Source organism: Mauremys mutica, chromosome 1 (genome assembly GCF_020497125.1).
Source record: "Mauremys mutica isolate MM-2020 ecotype Southern chromosome 1, ASM2049712v1, whole genome shotgun sequence".
Taxonomy (NCBI): Eukaryota; Metazoa; Chordata; order Testudines; family Geoemydidae; genus Mauremys; species Mauremys mutica.
The window spans coordinates 213106915-213124547 of record NC_059072.1 but is presented as its reverse complement, the minus strand read 5'-3'; the positions used below and the strand labels follow the sequence as shown (position 1 = coordinate 213124547).

The window sequence follows — 17633 nt, the reverse complement described above, 5'->3', positions numbered from 1 at the left end:
TAGGGGCTATGCTGATAGATGACGTGAAGGAGTTACTCTGTGTGGCACACCTGCAGTGCTGAAACCCCTGCCAATCTAGGGAGCAAAAGGCTGAGGTAAGGATCACAGCCTAGAAATTACATGGTGCTAAAACTAAATAACCTGGAGTTCAACACTCACAATTTAGCCTTTGTCTGTGTTACAGTGTGTGTGTATATGTAAAAACGGTACGTGTTAGTAGTAGGAAGGGTAGAACGCTGCACCTTACTAGCGGACTCTCTTTTGAAATTATTTTGCTCCGATTTCATTATTTATGCTGTATAATCTGAGACACGCCGTCATCTAAGTACTGAGCTATAATAAATCTGCAAACTGATTTTATTAGCGAGTTGTCCAACATCAGAGCAACAAGTTATTTGTGTTTTAAATGATCCAAAATACCGTATAAAACCTTCCAGCCTCAGGGCGAGGAGGAGACGTCAACAATAAGGAAACACACATTGCATTTTCCCCTTCAGATTTCAAGTACTAAGTGTCTGTGCGGTGGGGCTTCTCTTCCTAAAAAAGAGCTAGTTAGATTCCCTCTAGGTGTGGGGAAATTATGCCACAAATTGCTCTGAGCTTAAGAAAAATTGTTGTCTAACACAACCAACCATAGCTGTGATTTTTGTCGCTAGTTCATGACAGACAAAGTAAACTGCCTTCCTGGTTTAAAATGTTCGGTTTTGTTTTATTATGCTAGTGTTCAGAACAGGAATGAGTTTCTCATGTAGTGCAGTGTTGATGTAGAAGCCCTCGTTATGCTCCAGAGTTTGTTGTATGAAACAACCAACCGGCCAACCTCAGTAAAAGGTGGGAAATCTTCATGGATCCTGCTTCTGGAAACCATCCCTATCCTCTACCACACATCCATGTTTTAACAGAGGGTTTTCATTGTAGCAAACGTCTTTTTCTGCCAAACCTACTAAATTTCCCACAGATGTGCAAGTATCGGAGCAAAGATACAAGTCGATGCTGTTTCTGGAGGGAGGAATGTTCTGTTCCTGGTGCTTGTGAACTATCTTAGGCCTGGTCTACACTACGACTTTAGGTCGAATTTAGCAGCGTTACCTCGATTTAACCCTGGATCCATCCACACAACGAAGCCCCCTTTTTCGACTTAAAGGGCGCTTTAAACTGATTTCTTTACTCCACCTTCGATGAGGGGATTAGTGCTGAAATCGGCCTTGTCGAGTTGAATTTGGGATAGCGTGGACGCAATTTGACGGTATTGGCCTCCGGGAGCTATCCCAGAGTGCTCCACTGTGACCGCTCTGGACAGCGCTCTCAACTCAGATGCACTGGCCAGGTAGACAGGAAAAGGCATGCGAACTTTTGAATTTCATTTCCTGTTTGGCTTGCGTGTTTGCAGAGCTCATCAGCATGATGTGCACATTGCCGGGGAACGTTGCGCGGCCCGTACTTTGTGAGAAGTCTATGACTATGTCCCTCTTGTCACCGCGCTGCCGTCGCCTCCTAGCCTGGTTTTGTGCTAAATGATTGTCTGCCGTTGCTCTGACGAAGGGAGGGGTGACTGACGACATGGCTTACAGGGAATTAAAATCAACAAAAGGGGTGGCTTTGCATCAAGGAGAAACACAAACAACTGTCACGCAGAATGGCCCCCTCAAAGATTGAACTCAAAACCCTGGGTTTAGCAGGCCATTGATGTCACAAAACAAATCGGGTCAATTTCTTGTTTTGATCCAACTATCTTTTACATCTTAGGCTGGCAGCAGACAGTGCAGTACAACTGCTAGCCATCATCATCTCCTGGCTGCTTGTCAGAAGATGGGAATGACCTGGCTGAGTCACTCCCATGTCTGCCCAGGCGCCCCTGACCAACCTCACCGAGGTCGGCTAAAAGAGCACCCAGGAATATGACGACGACGGCTACCAATCGTAATGCACCGTCTGCTGCCAAAATGTAATGAGCTGCTGCTGTGTAGCAATGCAGTCCCATGTCTGCCACCACCCAGGAGACATACAGTGATGGTGAGCTGAGCGAGCTCCATGCTTGCCGTGGTATGGCGTCTGCTCAGGTAACCCAGGAAAAAAGGTGCAAAACGATTGTCTGCCATTGCTTTCAAAGAGGGAGGGAGGTAGAGCGGGGGTCTGACGACATGTACCCAGAACCACCGGTGACACTGGTTTTGCCCCATCAGGCATTGGGATCTCAACCCAGAATCCCAATGGGCAGCGGAGACTGCGGGAACTGTGGGATAGCTACTCACAGCTACCCACAGTGCAACGCTCTGGAAGTCGACGCTAGCCTCGGTACTGTGGACGCAGTCTGCCGCCTTAATGCACTTACAGCATTTTGTGTGGGGCCACACACAATCGACTGTATAAAAACGATTTCTAAAAAACTGACTTCTATAAATTCGACCTAATTTCGTAGTGTAGACATACCCTCACCTACCAAAACAGGTATTTAGAGTCAGACCGGTTTCTCTAATGCTCGGAACCATTGCACAATGTTATTTCTGCTGGAGCCAAAACAGCATAGATCAATTTAATGTGTGGGTACTGGAACGGATCTCAGTTTCTATTATATTTACACAAATCGTTCCCTGGGATTTCTGCCTTCTACATCTGAAGGATGTGTAAGTGCCTATTCCTAAGGGGAAAGCAGCACAGGGAATTCTGCCCACCTGCTAATAACTAGGCTCAGGGCTCACATCTAGGCTCAGGGCCTCCCCCTCAGTCTACTAACCTTTCTGGAGTCTTCAGAACCTTGGTGTGGTGAAGTCAAGACCGCATCCCCCTTTCTGGCCTTCAAATCCAAGCTCTCTCCGGAGAGGCTGCAATTCAAGATATAGACCAAACCATTGCCTTCTGGCAGCATTTACAGTCAATGCAGAGACAAGCTATTTAACAGGAGCCCAGAGGTCCCGGAACGTGGGGCTGGAGCGGATGCCAAAGGTGAGCACAATAGGCACCCAACTCCCCCACACATTTGCATTAGCAAGCACAATACAAAATGTCAACCAAGTAACAATTGTCCCTTATCGCTATGAAATCAGGGGTGAAAGAGTAGCTGCTTTCATCAGGCATAAGAGGGCCATAGATGGCCCATGTAGAACTACACTTCCGTGTTTCAATCAGGAGCACAGCTACATTTTCCACCACTTCAATCCATTTCCCTTTATGGCCTAGTGATGTCGTGTTTTGTATTGCCGTAACCTCAGAGCCTGACTAAGTGGCTGTATGAATAGCATCTGTATTTACTTCAGAAGAGAGTTGCAGCAGCGTGTAATTCAAAGAGCACTGGAAAGCTGGGTGCTGTCCTTTTGGGAGCTGAAGCAGAAAAAGAAGAAAATGGCACGTCGTAGCTGTAGGATAACTGTTACCCATTCACCTGTACAGGCCAGGTACGGACATGCTACTGCCCTTTTTGTTCTCCTAGTGGAAAGGCAAATCTGACTCAAAGCACATATAACAGAAGCTGATAAAACAAGAGGATCTACTCCAGCACCAGAGATTACAGCACATGCCGTTAGCATGCAAGACTGGGAAGTGGCAATTAGCCCTCAGGCTGTAGGTTAAGATATTATAAAATGGACATTCAGGCATCATCAGTTGCCTCATTGGGACTATAGGGCATGCACGAGTATTCCTGAGGTGCCTCAGCTAACTTGTGTATATATACTTGGCTTCCATGGGAATGACTATTCTTTGCATCCTACTATCAGGCTTGTGGGGCACCAGTTAAAAAGCAGAAACCTTATATTAACTTTGTCTAACCCTCCCAGCCCTCTTAAGGAAGGAGTAATAGTGCTGAAAAAATAAAACTCCTGACTGGTTTAATTCCTAAATTGGTCATGTGTAGTTGAGTGGTTTCACAGCTCTGGCAACGATGGCTTCTGTGTGAGGTTGTGCAGCGTGGGCGGTCTGACATCCCTGTCATCAAAGGCTTGGTCTGGCTCCAAGCTAAAGGAATGAGAGGATTCTTCTAACAGGCTCATTGGACATGAACAAAGTCTATCAGAGAGACCACGTTTTTCCATTCACTCATACACATCGCCCTCCCTTTCTCCCAAATCTAGTGCCTTTCCTGTTCATTTCACGATTCCGTTAAAATGGCCGTTGATTTACAAAACCTCTATCTGGAGTTCTACTTTACCAGACTTCTTACTGCTCTCTCTTGTAGCCCTGAGGATTAATCTGTTGTTCTGTATAAAATGTCTTTTTGATAAAAGTGTGTAGGCTGCATAGATTAATAGAATTATTTACAATAAGCTGTAATGCAAGATACCCAGAAGCTTCTAGGCCAGACATCCTGGCCTATTTCCTCTGTGACGCTGAAAGCAACCTTTAAGACCCTTACTCAGAAAAGTAATAATAGGATACAAACCTACGTAAATTGTCTAGGGACTTTTTGAATGTCTGCTAATCTTTCACCTAAATAGGGTGAAGAGTGGGGTATTTCTGCCCACAAAATCTAACACGTACACCACAAGATACGTAGATAGTTGTCATCCATACGCACATAAAAGGTCAACCTATGAAAACAGGTACCCTCACCTTTCCATGGGGGAAAGACAAATTTGGGCATAGGAGGAAGGATTTCTCCCTATAAAAAGGTTGACAATCCTCCATTAGGTAGGCGATACATCCAGCTATCTTCCATCGTCTCACCCCGTCTCCCCTTTTGAAGGCTGTCAACTACTGATGGTATTTCTTTTCTCAGCTGTAAGTATAAAGTCCTAAGTTCTGCTTTGCCTTTAAAGCATCTAGTTTATAGACTTATACTCAGTCTTTTTATTATTTCCTTTTAAAATAACACCTACGTTCAGAGTGAATTAGAACTGTGTATTATCATAGATTTATAGCTCTTAAAGAACTGTGATATTTTGTAACTTTGTAATCTCAAACTGCTTTTAACATTTTTGCATTTACTTCTTGTTTCATTGATTTTAAATAAAAGGTCTTGTTTGACTAATTCTGTCTCAGTGTAGTTTTCTGCCACGTACCCCAATCTCCTTGTTTAAATTCTGTGAAGCCTGATTCAAGACGAACTTTATCTTCTGATCACACATATTGGCGAGCCATACCCATATTATTAATATCTATCAATTATTACTAATATTATTAATTAATTAGAAAATTAATTATTAAATAAAACTAAATTAAGTGGATAAATTCCACTGTCCCTACTAACCCTCCCCAAATCAGGCTACACTCTCAAACCCTCGTGTCTCCCCAAACAATCAGGTGACAGCCAGTACAGGAGCCTCCTTTTCCATACCTTTAGAGCTGGTATGGCATCTTCTCTGTATGTATATATATCTATACACTCTTCTTATGTTCCATTCTATGCATCCGATGAAGTGAGCTGTAGCCCACGAAAGCTTATGCTGAAATAAATTTGTTAGTCTCTAAGGTGCCACAAGTACTCCTGTTCTTTTCTCTTCTGCAGCTCCTGCCATCTGAAACAGCCTTCCAGTAGCTTTCCATTTAATTTCAACTCTGTGGAAAAGAAAACTGTTCAGCATTGCCTAGGCATCTGTCTGTCAACTACCATTTATGACTGTAATTTTATTAAACTCTGGAAAGTGAGCTAAAGATTGCATGAAGGACACTACTCTTCAGAGTTGTTCTGTACAACTGGAGCAGAGACTAACTAGTGATGTTGAGGGATTCTGCATTGAAAACCTATGCTTCAAAGTTTGGATCAAAATTTTCAACATTACACTGTCCAGAAGAATTTGGATCTAGGTTTTTAGTTTGGGCTGACCCCGTTTTGAGCTCAGCTTTTACACACACAAGGACCTTTAAACAAAACGATCTGAGTTTGCAAAACAATATTTTATTAATAAAAGATTTATAAACAGTGAGAAAGAAACTTCACTGCATGAAATGTCCAAAATAATTCCTGGAGCCATGACTAGGTTCCTTAACAGCTGTACAAGGGTTTCCAGAGGAGAGTAGTACTAAGTACAAATTTCTCTAAAGATGGCTGAAAGTTCAAAAAAGCATCATGCATATGTCCTACGTAGAGAAGCTACACAATAAAATAGACTTAAAAATACACACACAAAATCTGTACATCAGTGATTTTAAAAAGCCATGCGTTGTGTAGCGCCCTGGGGGAGATTAGGGATGATCATACAATTCACTACCAGAGGAAACGCCATGATTCTGAATCAGGTACATGACTGGCCAGTTTCTGCTTGCAATTTCATCTCTTCTTTTCTCAAGGGGAAGGTGTCAATGAGCGCAAAGAGCTGCGCCGGTGTCGGTGGGAAAAGGTAACGCTCTTTGTCCATGCCGTGCTTGTCCATCACCACCACACTGAAGTTATAATGGGGGATGCGCAGCAACAACCTGGAAAATTAGAAAATCGATTTCTGAACAGCCTTATTCCCATAAGGCCCTGTGAACGTCTAACACAGGAAAGAGTTGGCGGAGATGGAAGGCAGGGGTGGCCAAGCTACAGGAGCCAGAGTTCCAAAATGCAGCCCACAGCTGTGCTTCACTGGGAGGTGAGGTCTGCAGAGAATACAGCTCCTAGCAGGCCCAGCACCATCATCTTTCTCTCAGAGCAGGAGGCCAGGTGGCACTCAGGGACTTACAGGTGCTGCAGGCTGTGCCACTACATTAAAGGACAGTCAAGGCAGCTGCAATCTCATTTTATGCTAGGTGACTTCTGGTCTGGGCACGTAGAGAGCCAGATAGGGGTACAACCTGGGTACGTATCCACAGGGCTCAGGAGCGTCTTTACTTGCCTAAGCAGTGCTTCGCCACCTCCACTGCTATTTACACCTGTGTTGGGGGGAAGTGCAGTGTATGTACTCTGCATGCTGCTGAAAGGAGTGTGCACTATACAGCTGTACCTTAAGCATCTGCTCCCTAAGAGGTTTGCCAGTGGACTTCAATGGGCGCAGTCCTAATTTGGCATGACAGAGAAGCCCCCTATGTCAACGTGTGTAAGAAACAGAGGTTCCTCATTCAGCCTTTTAATAAAGACCCCAAGTGCCTAGGGTGACCAGACAGCCCGTTTGGCCCAGGACAGGCCCTTGGTTCAGCCCTGTCCCAGCTGTCCCAACTTTTTTGGCAGAAGTGGACACTTGCTCTAACCAACTTGATCAGTTGGCAAGAGCAAACGGGAGAAGCAGCTGCTTTGGTCAAAAAGGTAGGGGTGCGGAGGAACGTGTGAGCTGCTGGGGGAGGCAGGGCTCAGGCAAGCAGCGCCGGGAGGGGGCAGGGCTAAGGGAGGTGGCCTCGCACGAGCGGCTCTGCGCAACCCCGCAAGGGTGTTGCGTTTTCCCTTTGGGACATAGGTCACTACCTGAAAGAGAAGCAGAGATAACCAGGGGTGGGAGGGGGAGAGAGGGGCAGACTGTGACTGCTGCTTGAGTGCAACCCTCCCAACGTGTTAACTGTCAATGTAATTTGTGAAATAAAGGGGAAACCAAACACCTCTATTATGTAGACTAGGAAGTAGCACTCACAGGCCTCCATCGCTGGGCCAGGTGCAGTACAGACATACACGCTGCTCGCTCTGTACAGTCTAGGCTGTTGCAGTTGAAAAGGACTAGTGGCACACTAGTGACATGACTGCTTCTATGAGGAATCCACTAGCAGGAGAAAGTGAGGTGGGAAGAGTCTTCCTGGCTGCTCAAACCACCTAGTTATCACAAGTGGCAACAAAACTGAGAACACTGTGAGAGTCAAATGCTCACAGCGTGGTTCAATAGGAAATATTTTCAAGTGCTAGCTCATCTGTGCATTTCGTCAACATTCCTTTTACAGAGAGCAAAGACCAGCTTACAGTGACTGTGTAGTAGCTAGAGCACAATCAGGACCAAACAAACTCTGAGGCTTAGCTGTGCTGCAAATAGTTAAAAAAAAACAGATAGCAACCCCCTACCCCCCGATATCATTCAGTACCACCCTGTCTATATAAAATTCATTCTTGGAAATCAGTACACATCAGTGACTTTGGGGATCCTCTTCACACAAATACATTTCACTGCCGATGTTATATTGGGATAAACAAGGTTCGATTATAAAAAGGATCCAAGGAACAAAAAAGACTACATTACACCCACAGCTGCTGAGGTGTAACTGAATGATGGTGAGATTTTTTCATTTTACCTGAGTTGCAAAGCAAGTGCTGGCGGCAGCAACTTTACTCCTATTCTTCCTAGCTGTGCTGGAAAGACACCAACCAATTCGATCACTGTAACATGTCGGAGGTCTAAACCACATTGCTCTGGCTAAAGGAGTCAAGAGAAAAACCAGAAATACATATCATGATTGGATTTAATTATAACAGTTGTTTACATTAAATGCACAATAAGGTGAAGTTCTACACAGAGCTCAAAATCTTTGCTCTTTCTAAATACTTTCTTATTTTAATTTAGAAGTCAGCAGTGGGAACTTGAGAATGTTTTCTGGAGTCAGGAAGGTGGCAGTTGTGCTACATTCATGGATTTTTAGCTGATTATTAAAAAAAAGGACCACCAAAGTAAAATGTAGATGTCTTGGTAATGAACTGAAAAGATGCCAGTCTATTAAAAACTTTGCCAGCACTTCAATCTGGCACCCAAACAAAGAATGTGAAATGTGAGCCCGCTTTAGAAAAGTGCTCTCTTATGCCAAATTGTCTGAGGATCATGGAGAGCAGTGGGGGAAAAAAGGATTGCGTCACTTAAATTTAACCTGGTAAAAAAGTCACCTAGGAATTGAGAATTTGGTTGTATTAACTGGTCAAGCCACTCATATTTTAAAAATAAAATGTTGGAACACCATTTAAATTTTTTTTTTTTAAGAGCAGGAGTCCAGATTTGCAAGTGACACATAATTATCACTGCTGAATTGTGTTCCAAGGGTAGCAGGCAGTAAATTTACAGTTCTCATGGCCACCAATCATGGCTCCACTCCCAGCTGGGCTGGCGAACAATCTCTCTCTTCTGGGCACTTGTGCACCCCATTGCATGTCACTAACCCTGACAACAGCCTGAGTAAAGTTTACAGTTAGATAAACTGATAAGCCCTGAGGGTAGGATTCACAAAGGTATTTAGGCACCTGAGTCCCATTAATTTTAATGGGAATAACTAAGACTGTTGTCATCATTCCATGTTTTTGGAGCAAACACCACAAAGATGTGTGTCTTCTATAAAGACTGGTCTTCGTTTACCTTGAGAAAAAATACTATTGGCGTTTATACTAAATAATTTGGAGCGCTTTCTGCAAGTCCTAGAAACAGGACCACGTTGAGGCTACATTCAGGACTAGCAAGAAAACAATTCTTTGGCTGATGATTAATTTGGATTCCGTGACCCTTTGGTTACTGGTGTATTAGTTACTTTTGCAGACAGCCAACGCAAGCTTGACCTGGATGAACAGTTTACCAACAAGAATGACTGGAGGTTTCTTTAAAATCCTTCAGGAGTTTGCTAAGAACTGGATGGTGATGCTGGTATTAGCTGGTTATGAGCACAACATTAATTTCTCTTGGGAAGATAGAACAGGGTCAAACTAGAGCCAGGTGAAGGCCAGTGTTTGGTTCATTTACCCCACTGAACTGTACCCTACCCATGAGTAAAGTGAATTAGAACGGTCCAGTTTGGAGCAATGTTGAAGCTGATGATATTTCAGAGCCTTGCAAACATGTTTACTACAAAACTAGCAGCTCTTGGGCCAGATGCTCAGTGCTGTAAATTGGCATAGCTCCATTGCAGGGAGAGGGCAAGTCAATGACGACTGACTGATTTACACCAACTGAGGATCTGGGGCTCAAGTTTAAAAAAGAAAAACCTGGCAAAAATGACCATGCCTTACCTGCAGCATTTCCAATTGCAACCTGTAGAAAAAATTGGCTGCAGTAGGAGTTGATACAATTAGTAGTCTCCGTTTCTCATAAAACTGATCCAAGAGGGCCGCTGCAGTTCTCACAGCAACGTTAATATTCATAGCTGGAATTAAAAAACAAAAGCTGTGGAGCTCCCAGAAACAGACCCTTTTCAGACTGCAGCAGGCACAGTTATTCAGCTGGACATGCATGCCCTGAGGGGTATGCAGGGGCTGGGTATGGATGGTCAAGGGCCAAAGTCAAAAGGTGCAATCCTAGTCCCACTGAAATCAAAGGGAGTTTTGCCATAGGCAGCAGTGGGGCCATGATTTCAAGCAGTCCCCCTCTCTCTCTAAGGCTTTATCTAAGCTTGGAGCTGGGGGTATGATTTGCAGTTTGAACAGACATACTCGTACTTGCTGTCATCGAGCTAGTGCTCTCAGAATAGCAGCCTGGGCAGCAGTGAGTAGGGCTAGCGGCCCCCGACTACAAACCCACCTGGAGCCCGTGGGTCTGTACTCCGCACCGCTAGCCCATGCTGCTGCTCACCGCTACATGACTGTTTTAAGCTTGCTAGCTGGATGAGAGCTAGCACAAGTATGTCTCCAAGTGTAGGCACAACTTTAGCTATGAAAGCTTGTTTAATTTTTACGGCAATGAAGATGATCAGTTTCCTCAGTAAACTGAACTAGCGTCTAGTGCTCCCTCCCCACACAGAAGGAACCATAGGTAAGGAAGAGTGAACCTGACAATCTCTGCACCTGGGGTCCAGCTTCTATCATCAGTACAATAATGGAGCCAGGGCTAAGAGAAAATACCTTCTAAACATCGAGAGAGTAATGGACCATGAAAGACAAGCAGCATGGAGTTACTGGGGGGCAGGGGAAGTCTTGCAAGATGAACTACATTGGTGAGGGGAGGGGGTTGTTTTAGAATAAGAAAATGAGTGGAAAAGTGGTAGGTGTAATAAACTTTAGCTTTTAGCATTGAGCATTGGAAACAGTCAGAGAATATACGTGCCAATTTAGAGCCAATCAGCTTGGCTAATGAGCACTGTCGTAACCTGAAAACTGTCAGAAGGACCATAAGTAAGGGTAATTATGGACGACAAGGTAGCTAATTGGCGGGTAAAGATTTTTAGTGACCCTCAGCAGGGGATGGCTGCAGGAGTTGGCACAGGATTCTATCATATTTAACAGCTTCCTCAGTAACAATCTGGACGAGGACACGTAAGTAGCACATTAATTAATGTTAGAGATGCCACTAAACTGTGCTAGCATGAACCAATGTAATGGGATCTATAGAGATTAGAATTATGGACAGAAAATAAGATAAGATTCAGGTGGGGAAAATGTTACATCTAGATAAAAAAGACATGAAACACAGACCTACAATAAGAATAGAAACCAGGAAAGAGTCATGTTCACACAGGGTGAGGGGAGGTAAGGAACAGCAGACTAGATCTGCATTTGCAAAGTGATATGACAGCAAAAATAACCAGTGCAGTTTAGAGTTGTATACAGAGGCACTACATCATGGAGGAAAACAATTTAGGTTGAGCAGGAGAAATATTTTTTCCTGATGGCAAGATCTCTCAGATTGTAGAATAGTTTTGTTTGGAAAATGGTGGAATCCTGATTGCTTGAGGGATTCAGCATTTGGCCTGGACAAAACATTGGAGAACATGATCTAATTTTGGGGATTATGTGAAGATACTCCTCCCTTAGTTTTTAAAACACAAGTTAATACTGAGGACTGCACAATGCTGGGCACATTTCTATAGCTTAATCAGAACTGATTTGAAAGAGTCTTTAGAAATCTATTATTCATTCTATTCCTTGAAGCAGTAATGGAGAAATTTTGCCCCTAAGCCAGCAAAGCACTATGCAGAATGCTTTTTAAAGCTGTCAGATTTCATGATTTCAGATGAAATTTTCACTCGTGCATGAGTAACTCTGGTGTCTAAGTTATGTGCCTAAGTCACTTAGGTGATTTTTGAAATGTCACCCTCTGTAGTTAATGTGGTTTCAACTGGTCATCAGTTTGTTTTCCATTCCCTTTTTAAAAAACTGTTGTGTAATGTTGCTGGGTGCAGTTAAACAGTTGCTGCAATGTTCTACTTTAGTGCTGTCTGTAATGACTCCAGAATGCAAAGCCTGTAAAGAGTTTTGAGATTAAAGGTACTATATAATTGTAAGACACTATCCTCATCCAAGGATAAAGTTGCAGAAAGAGGCAAATGATGTGTGGGAAGAGGAAGGGTAAAATGTTGCATTTGTTATTTCTAATGGATTAAAAAAAATGAGGCTTTACCCTCCCACTCTGAATCCAGTAAAAATCACCACCTATTCCAGATGCCAAGTGGGATCTAGTTTGTAAAATTTGCCTGGGCCAGTGTCAGTTGTAGAACGTAGGGCATTGAGTAATCCAATGTGCATGGATAATCAATTTTATCAGCAAAGAACTGGTATCTGAAGAGCACTATGGAATGAGAACTAGAGAAGAAAGAAAGAAAACTCAAAAGCCAGAGTAAGAAAATCTGTACACACTGATACCGGTGGAAGAAAAAGAAGAAAAGAACTTACAAAAAGATGTGAAAAGATGTGATAGAACTGATGTGAGGGGAATAAGAAGCTTTCAGTTAATTAACCGCAGAGCTTGTTGGCTTGTCTCTGTCCTCTCCAATACACAATATGCTCCAAAGCATTACCAAGAGACTTGTGAAAAATGCTACAGTTGTATATTCATTCGCAGAAGCATCCAGGTTGATTCTATACACAGCCAGGGCCAGCCTTTGAACAACAGACAGCATCTGTGCCATACACATAAATCATGAACCTGTGTGCAGTGCCATAGGCAAATTCTTTGTGCAATAAGTACAAGCGATCCTGTTCGCTGACCTTTCAGGAGGTAAGAAAGTACTCACGTACGTGTACAGGTTGGCTCCGTTCCTGACCAGCCTAAATTGTACTGGCAGACTCTGGCTGGGCTTCCCTGGAGCTCATATCCCCCAATGCAGGAAAACTCACAGGTGACACCATAGTTATCTCCATCACCTGTACATTTTATGTAGCCATTTTCTGGGGCATTCAGTTTACCACACCGCCTAACTTTAAATACAAAAAAGAGAGAACATCAAATAATTCCCCATCTCCGGAGCAGTGCTACTAATGAAATCATATTGTACTAATATTCAGGTGACATTCTGGCTCGCTGCTTATTAGCAGCTTTCAAAGAGAACCCAGCACTTACTTCTTTTTTTAAAATATGAATCTAGCTATTGATTGCTGGATCGTTTATGCACACATGCTAGTTTATATATTAGTAACACGGGATTGGGGAGGGGAGGGGCAGTTGAAGCCCAGGTTGTCAGAGACCCACAGCTTTCAATTCCGTGACAGAAGCAGCTGCTCTCCCTGCCAAACGTCCTATAGTTTGGCAGATGGCAGCCCTGTACAGATCTGAGGAAGTTCTGCTGAGCTGTGACTCACCTGTTGGTCAACAACAACTAGATATTAGGGGAGGTATGGACCTGGGAGGGCCTGGATAATGGGAGGAAGTGGGCAGGGAAAGCATGGGCAGGGGAGGAGGCACAGATTTGAGACGCAGAGCTGGAGAGCAGGGCTGGTCAGTAGAGCTCCTATCTGTCTCCTAGACCCCCACTGCTCATCTGACCCCTAGATCCCTCCCCAGAGCTCAGTTCACTGGCTCCCTAACTTCCCCCAGTTGATTCAGGCATTTTCAAATTGTACGAGACAGAATATTCTTCCAGTGGGAAAAGTTTTCACACACACACACACACACACACACACACACTAACTAGTTTTGTTTACACAATTTGACACTGTTCTTACCTCTGACTTTAACAAGAAATTTGCAGGTGCCTTTGTTTTCTGCTCTGTCATACACAGTGTATTGGATCTTGTGGTCACCTTCTGAAAAATGTGACCCAGGGGATGGGCCTTTCAAAATCACACTAAAAAATGAAAGAAAATAGACCGGGTGTTCAGAAATTAAGTTAGAGTTTCTCCAGAAGGAAAATATTAACAGCCTTTGGATGGAAAGCCCTTCTGTCACTGGGGAATGTTCAGATTGCCTGGCTGTGCTGAGAGTTTGTCGAGTGACAGAAAACAAGAGGAGGATAAGAGCATAAAAACGGTCGTACTGGGTCAGACCAAAGGTCCATCTAGCCCAGTATCCTGTTTACTGACAGTGGCCAATGCCAGGTGCCCCAGAGGGAGTGAACCTAACAGGCAATGATCAAGTGATCTCTCTCCTGCCATCCATCTCCACCCTCTGACAAACAAACAAGAGTCTAGGGACACCCTTCCTTACCCATCCTGGCTAACCGCCATTAATGGACTTAACAACCATGAATTTATCCAGTTCTCTTTTAAACGCTGTTATAGTCCTAGCCTTTACAACCTCCTCAGGCAAGGAGTTACACAAGTTGACTGTGCGCTGTATGAAGAACTTCCTTTTATTTGTTTTAAACCTGCTGCCCATTAATTTCATTTGGTGACCACTAGTTCTTGTATTATGGAAATAAGTAAATAACTTTTCCTTATCTACTTTCTCCACATCACTCATAATTTTATATACCTCTATCATATCCCCCCTTAGTCTCCTCTTTTACAAGCTGAAGAGTCCTAGCCTCTTTAATCTCTCCTCATATGGGACCCGTTCCAAACCCCTAATCATTTTAGTTGCCCTTCTCTGAACCTTTTCTAATGCCAGTATATCTTTTTTGAGATGAGGTGACCACATCTGTACGCACTATTCAAGATGTGGGCGTACCATCGATTTATATAAGAGCAATAAGATACCCTCCGTCTTATTCTCTATCCCTGTGATGAGGATGAGTGGCAGAGCCCACAACATTTAAGAGATAAAGTCGCAGCAGCCTGGCTACTCCTAGCAAAGTTACCCACTACTGCTAACAGCTTAGTGTAGACAAAGGTAGTGTGACTCGCATCGCGGTAAGACAACTGTCAATGGCATTTTCTTTATTTATTTAAATTTCATGTCACAGCTAAAAAAGGCATGAGTTTGTTTCTTTCCTTCCATGGAAACAAAAATACCTGGATGGAGAATCTAGATCAACTGAGCATCATTCATTGTAGCAGGATAGTTGGCTGTACAGGATTTGAACATCAGTCAGGGCTAGTAGAGTACCACTGCTTGTTTGTTTGCTTGCACTGTTGTTGTTGCCATGTTGGTTCCAGGATATTAGCGAGACAAGATGGGTGAGGAAATATCTTTTATTGGACCAACTTCTGTTTGTGGAATGTATAAGTCTTCAACCTACGCAGTGCTCTGTGTAGCTCCATAGCTTGTCTCTCTCACCAAGAGGAGTTGGGCCAATCAAAGATATTACCTCACCCATCTTGTCTCTCTCATTGTTTGTTTTTAAAAAGCCATCTGTTAACACTGCAGGTTACCGCTCTGTGCCAGACTGTACATACCAAAAGGGTAGGAGGAATCGGGATTTAATATCTTTCTTTGTGTGATAGGAAAGGCAGGCATCCCATTGCAGGCTTCAGCTCAGCTGCTCATTTCCAACCAAAGCATATGTCAAGAGAGTTCTAAACTCTCAAGGCAGAAACTCATAGCCCAGGGCCAGACTAAGCATGGTTCAAGCAGCTTCAATCCACTCAGGGCCCTATTTTTACCCTCTCATCCCTCCATATGCAGAAATTGTGAATACTTGCTGTCTGGAGCTTAGAGGACAAGAAGCCTTGAAACTGAATAAATATTCTTTAATCACCTGTTAGGGAAGTGCTGTAGCCTGATATATATGGCAAGTCCCTTGGTAATGAGTCTCTGAACGTTATGCTTCCAGCTGAACAAATGGGGCTTAAGGTGGCGCCTGAATCCAGGGTTCTTGCATGGCAGCTTCGTTTCATCAGACCTTGAACCATCTTACCAGCACAGTAAACAGTTCTACTAACCCCAACCATCCAAAAACCGTGAGTCAGGCTTCAAAGTCATGAGACTGCCTTAAAAATAATCTTATGATTTCTTTAGATAAATGTTGGAGGGGGGCATTATTTACACTCTGGTTTTAAAGCCTTCAGGGTGCACTCGGGTCACATGTCTCTATAATAATTAGGGCTATAAACTTTCATTAAGAAAAAACTCAGATACTCACATACTCACCTGGCTCCAGGGACTGAGACTTTAAGAAAAGCAGCAAATATCACAAGACTTGCAGTAAAATCACAAGAGTTGACAACAGAAATTCTGAAAATGCATATGTCCTTCACAGAAAGTGTCCATAGACTAATAGCTATTTCCCTGGATTGGGAACAGTTATTGGTCCCATTACATTGGATTATACAGCTCCTATTTTTACCATGTGACACCATTTCACTGGGAGTGTTTGTGTGTGTAGGAGGCAGGGGGCATTATTAGTAATTTCCTCATTCTGACACCGAACAACTGACAGGCCAAAGTTTTTATTTTAGGATGAGAGCTTCTTTAGTGGCTCTTAACATCACAGTTCTTCTTTTGCAATCACCAGCACTAGCATTTGTTATTTATCTAATGAATTCCTCCAGCTTATACTCTGATATATAAAAATGCCCTGTGCTTGTTTCTTTTCATGTGCTTTTTGTCAAATGTCCTCATTAAATAGTACAAGTTGTGAGTGTCCTTTACCTTTCAGTGAACAGAAAGTCGATTTTCTCAACTATTCAATTCTTTTAGCAGCTTCTGTGAGTTCACAGATGGATTGATTAAGCTTATTGCAGTAAACTAAATGATTTTCCATATTCTCATCTTTAAAGTATTTTGATCATGCCCATCTTGTATCAGTGGAAGTGGCAGACACTGCTGCCATTAAAAGGGACACCATCAGCATAGAAATTAGTAAATTTCCCCTTTTGTTTGTGCGGGTCTTTAACATCCTAACAGGCAAGCGAAAAACACTGGGGGGCAGGAAGGGGAGGGAAAATGTGACTGTAAAACTATAAGAATTGGCAGGGGTCTCCAAAGCAAATGTAGTACCTGAAACTACATTTTACTCCTTTTTTAATATTATAGATTTCAAGTTGATGTTGTCACTTGAAAAGTAACTTACTGAAGAACTCAGTATCATAGTAACTATGTTATATTATGTGAAAGCTTAAAGCTGCATATGAGATTGTTATTAGCACACAATGGTCTTGTTTATTTTAACACAGTCACAGTTCTCCTTATGCAGTACTGTCCTCTCACTTTTAGTATACCTAAGAGGTGCTGCCCCATATGCAAAGTGTTGCCCCTAGGAGAGAACAGAGCCATAAAAGGCCCTTTGGAAATCTATTTATTGCAACACAGGTGTGGGCAAAAATGCTAACAAATTGATCTCATTAGCTTTAAAACAGTCTACTGGCTATTTATATGCCAACTCCTGAACGATCTACCTCGGCGTCTGAGATGTCAGATTTTCATTTTCAGCTAAGCCTGCGTTATAATTTGACAGGTCACACGGCCCCAATAGCAAGTGCTCACTCCTTCACAGAACTGGTGGGGAAGGATGTTGACCAAGCATATCGCCTAGATTAGTGAAAGGGGGTCCAGGACAAGGCAAAACAAGTGACCTCAGGGTTTCACTTAATACAATAGAGTTTCACCTACTCTGTCAAAATACCATCAGCAGTGTCCCTTCCTTCTGGGGTTTCCCAGAACACACGGGCTGTCAGCTTATTTGGCTCGGCTGTTTTCTCCTTCACACTTGGGCACTGGATTCTAGGAGGTTCCATATCTGTTAAAATAAGCACCAGAGAACCCATAGTTTAATTCTTTTCACTACTCAGCTCGCAGTGTACA

General features: G+C 43.2%; 1 protein-coding gene across 2 annotated transcripts in view; it reads right to left on the bottom strand.

The window, feature by feature from the left end:
- Positions 1-5828: 5828 nt before the first annotated feature.
- SRPX (sushi repeat containing protein X-linked) overlaps positions 5829-17633 on the bottom strand; it is a 72180-nt gene continuing 60375 nt past the window's right edge. The window contains exons 5-10 of one of the 2 annotated variants that reach the window (XM_045004617.1): positions 17442-17568; positions 13676-13797; positions 12752-12931; positions 9812-9945; positions 8122-8243; positions 5829-6348 (exon numbers count right to left, since the gene is read on the bottom strand). In XM_045004617.1, the coding sequence (XP_044860552.1) occupies positions 6168-6348; positions 8122-8243; positions 9812-9945; positions 12752-12931; positions 13676-13797; positions 17442-17568 (866 nt within the window). In that variant the 3' untranslated portion in view covers positions 5829-6167. The remainder of the gene's footprint in view (positions 6349-8121; positions 8244-9811; positions 9946-12751; positions 12932-13675; positions 13798-17441; positions 17569-17633) is intronic. The other variant, XM_045004625.1, reaches the window with a different exon arrangement.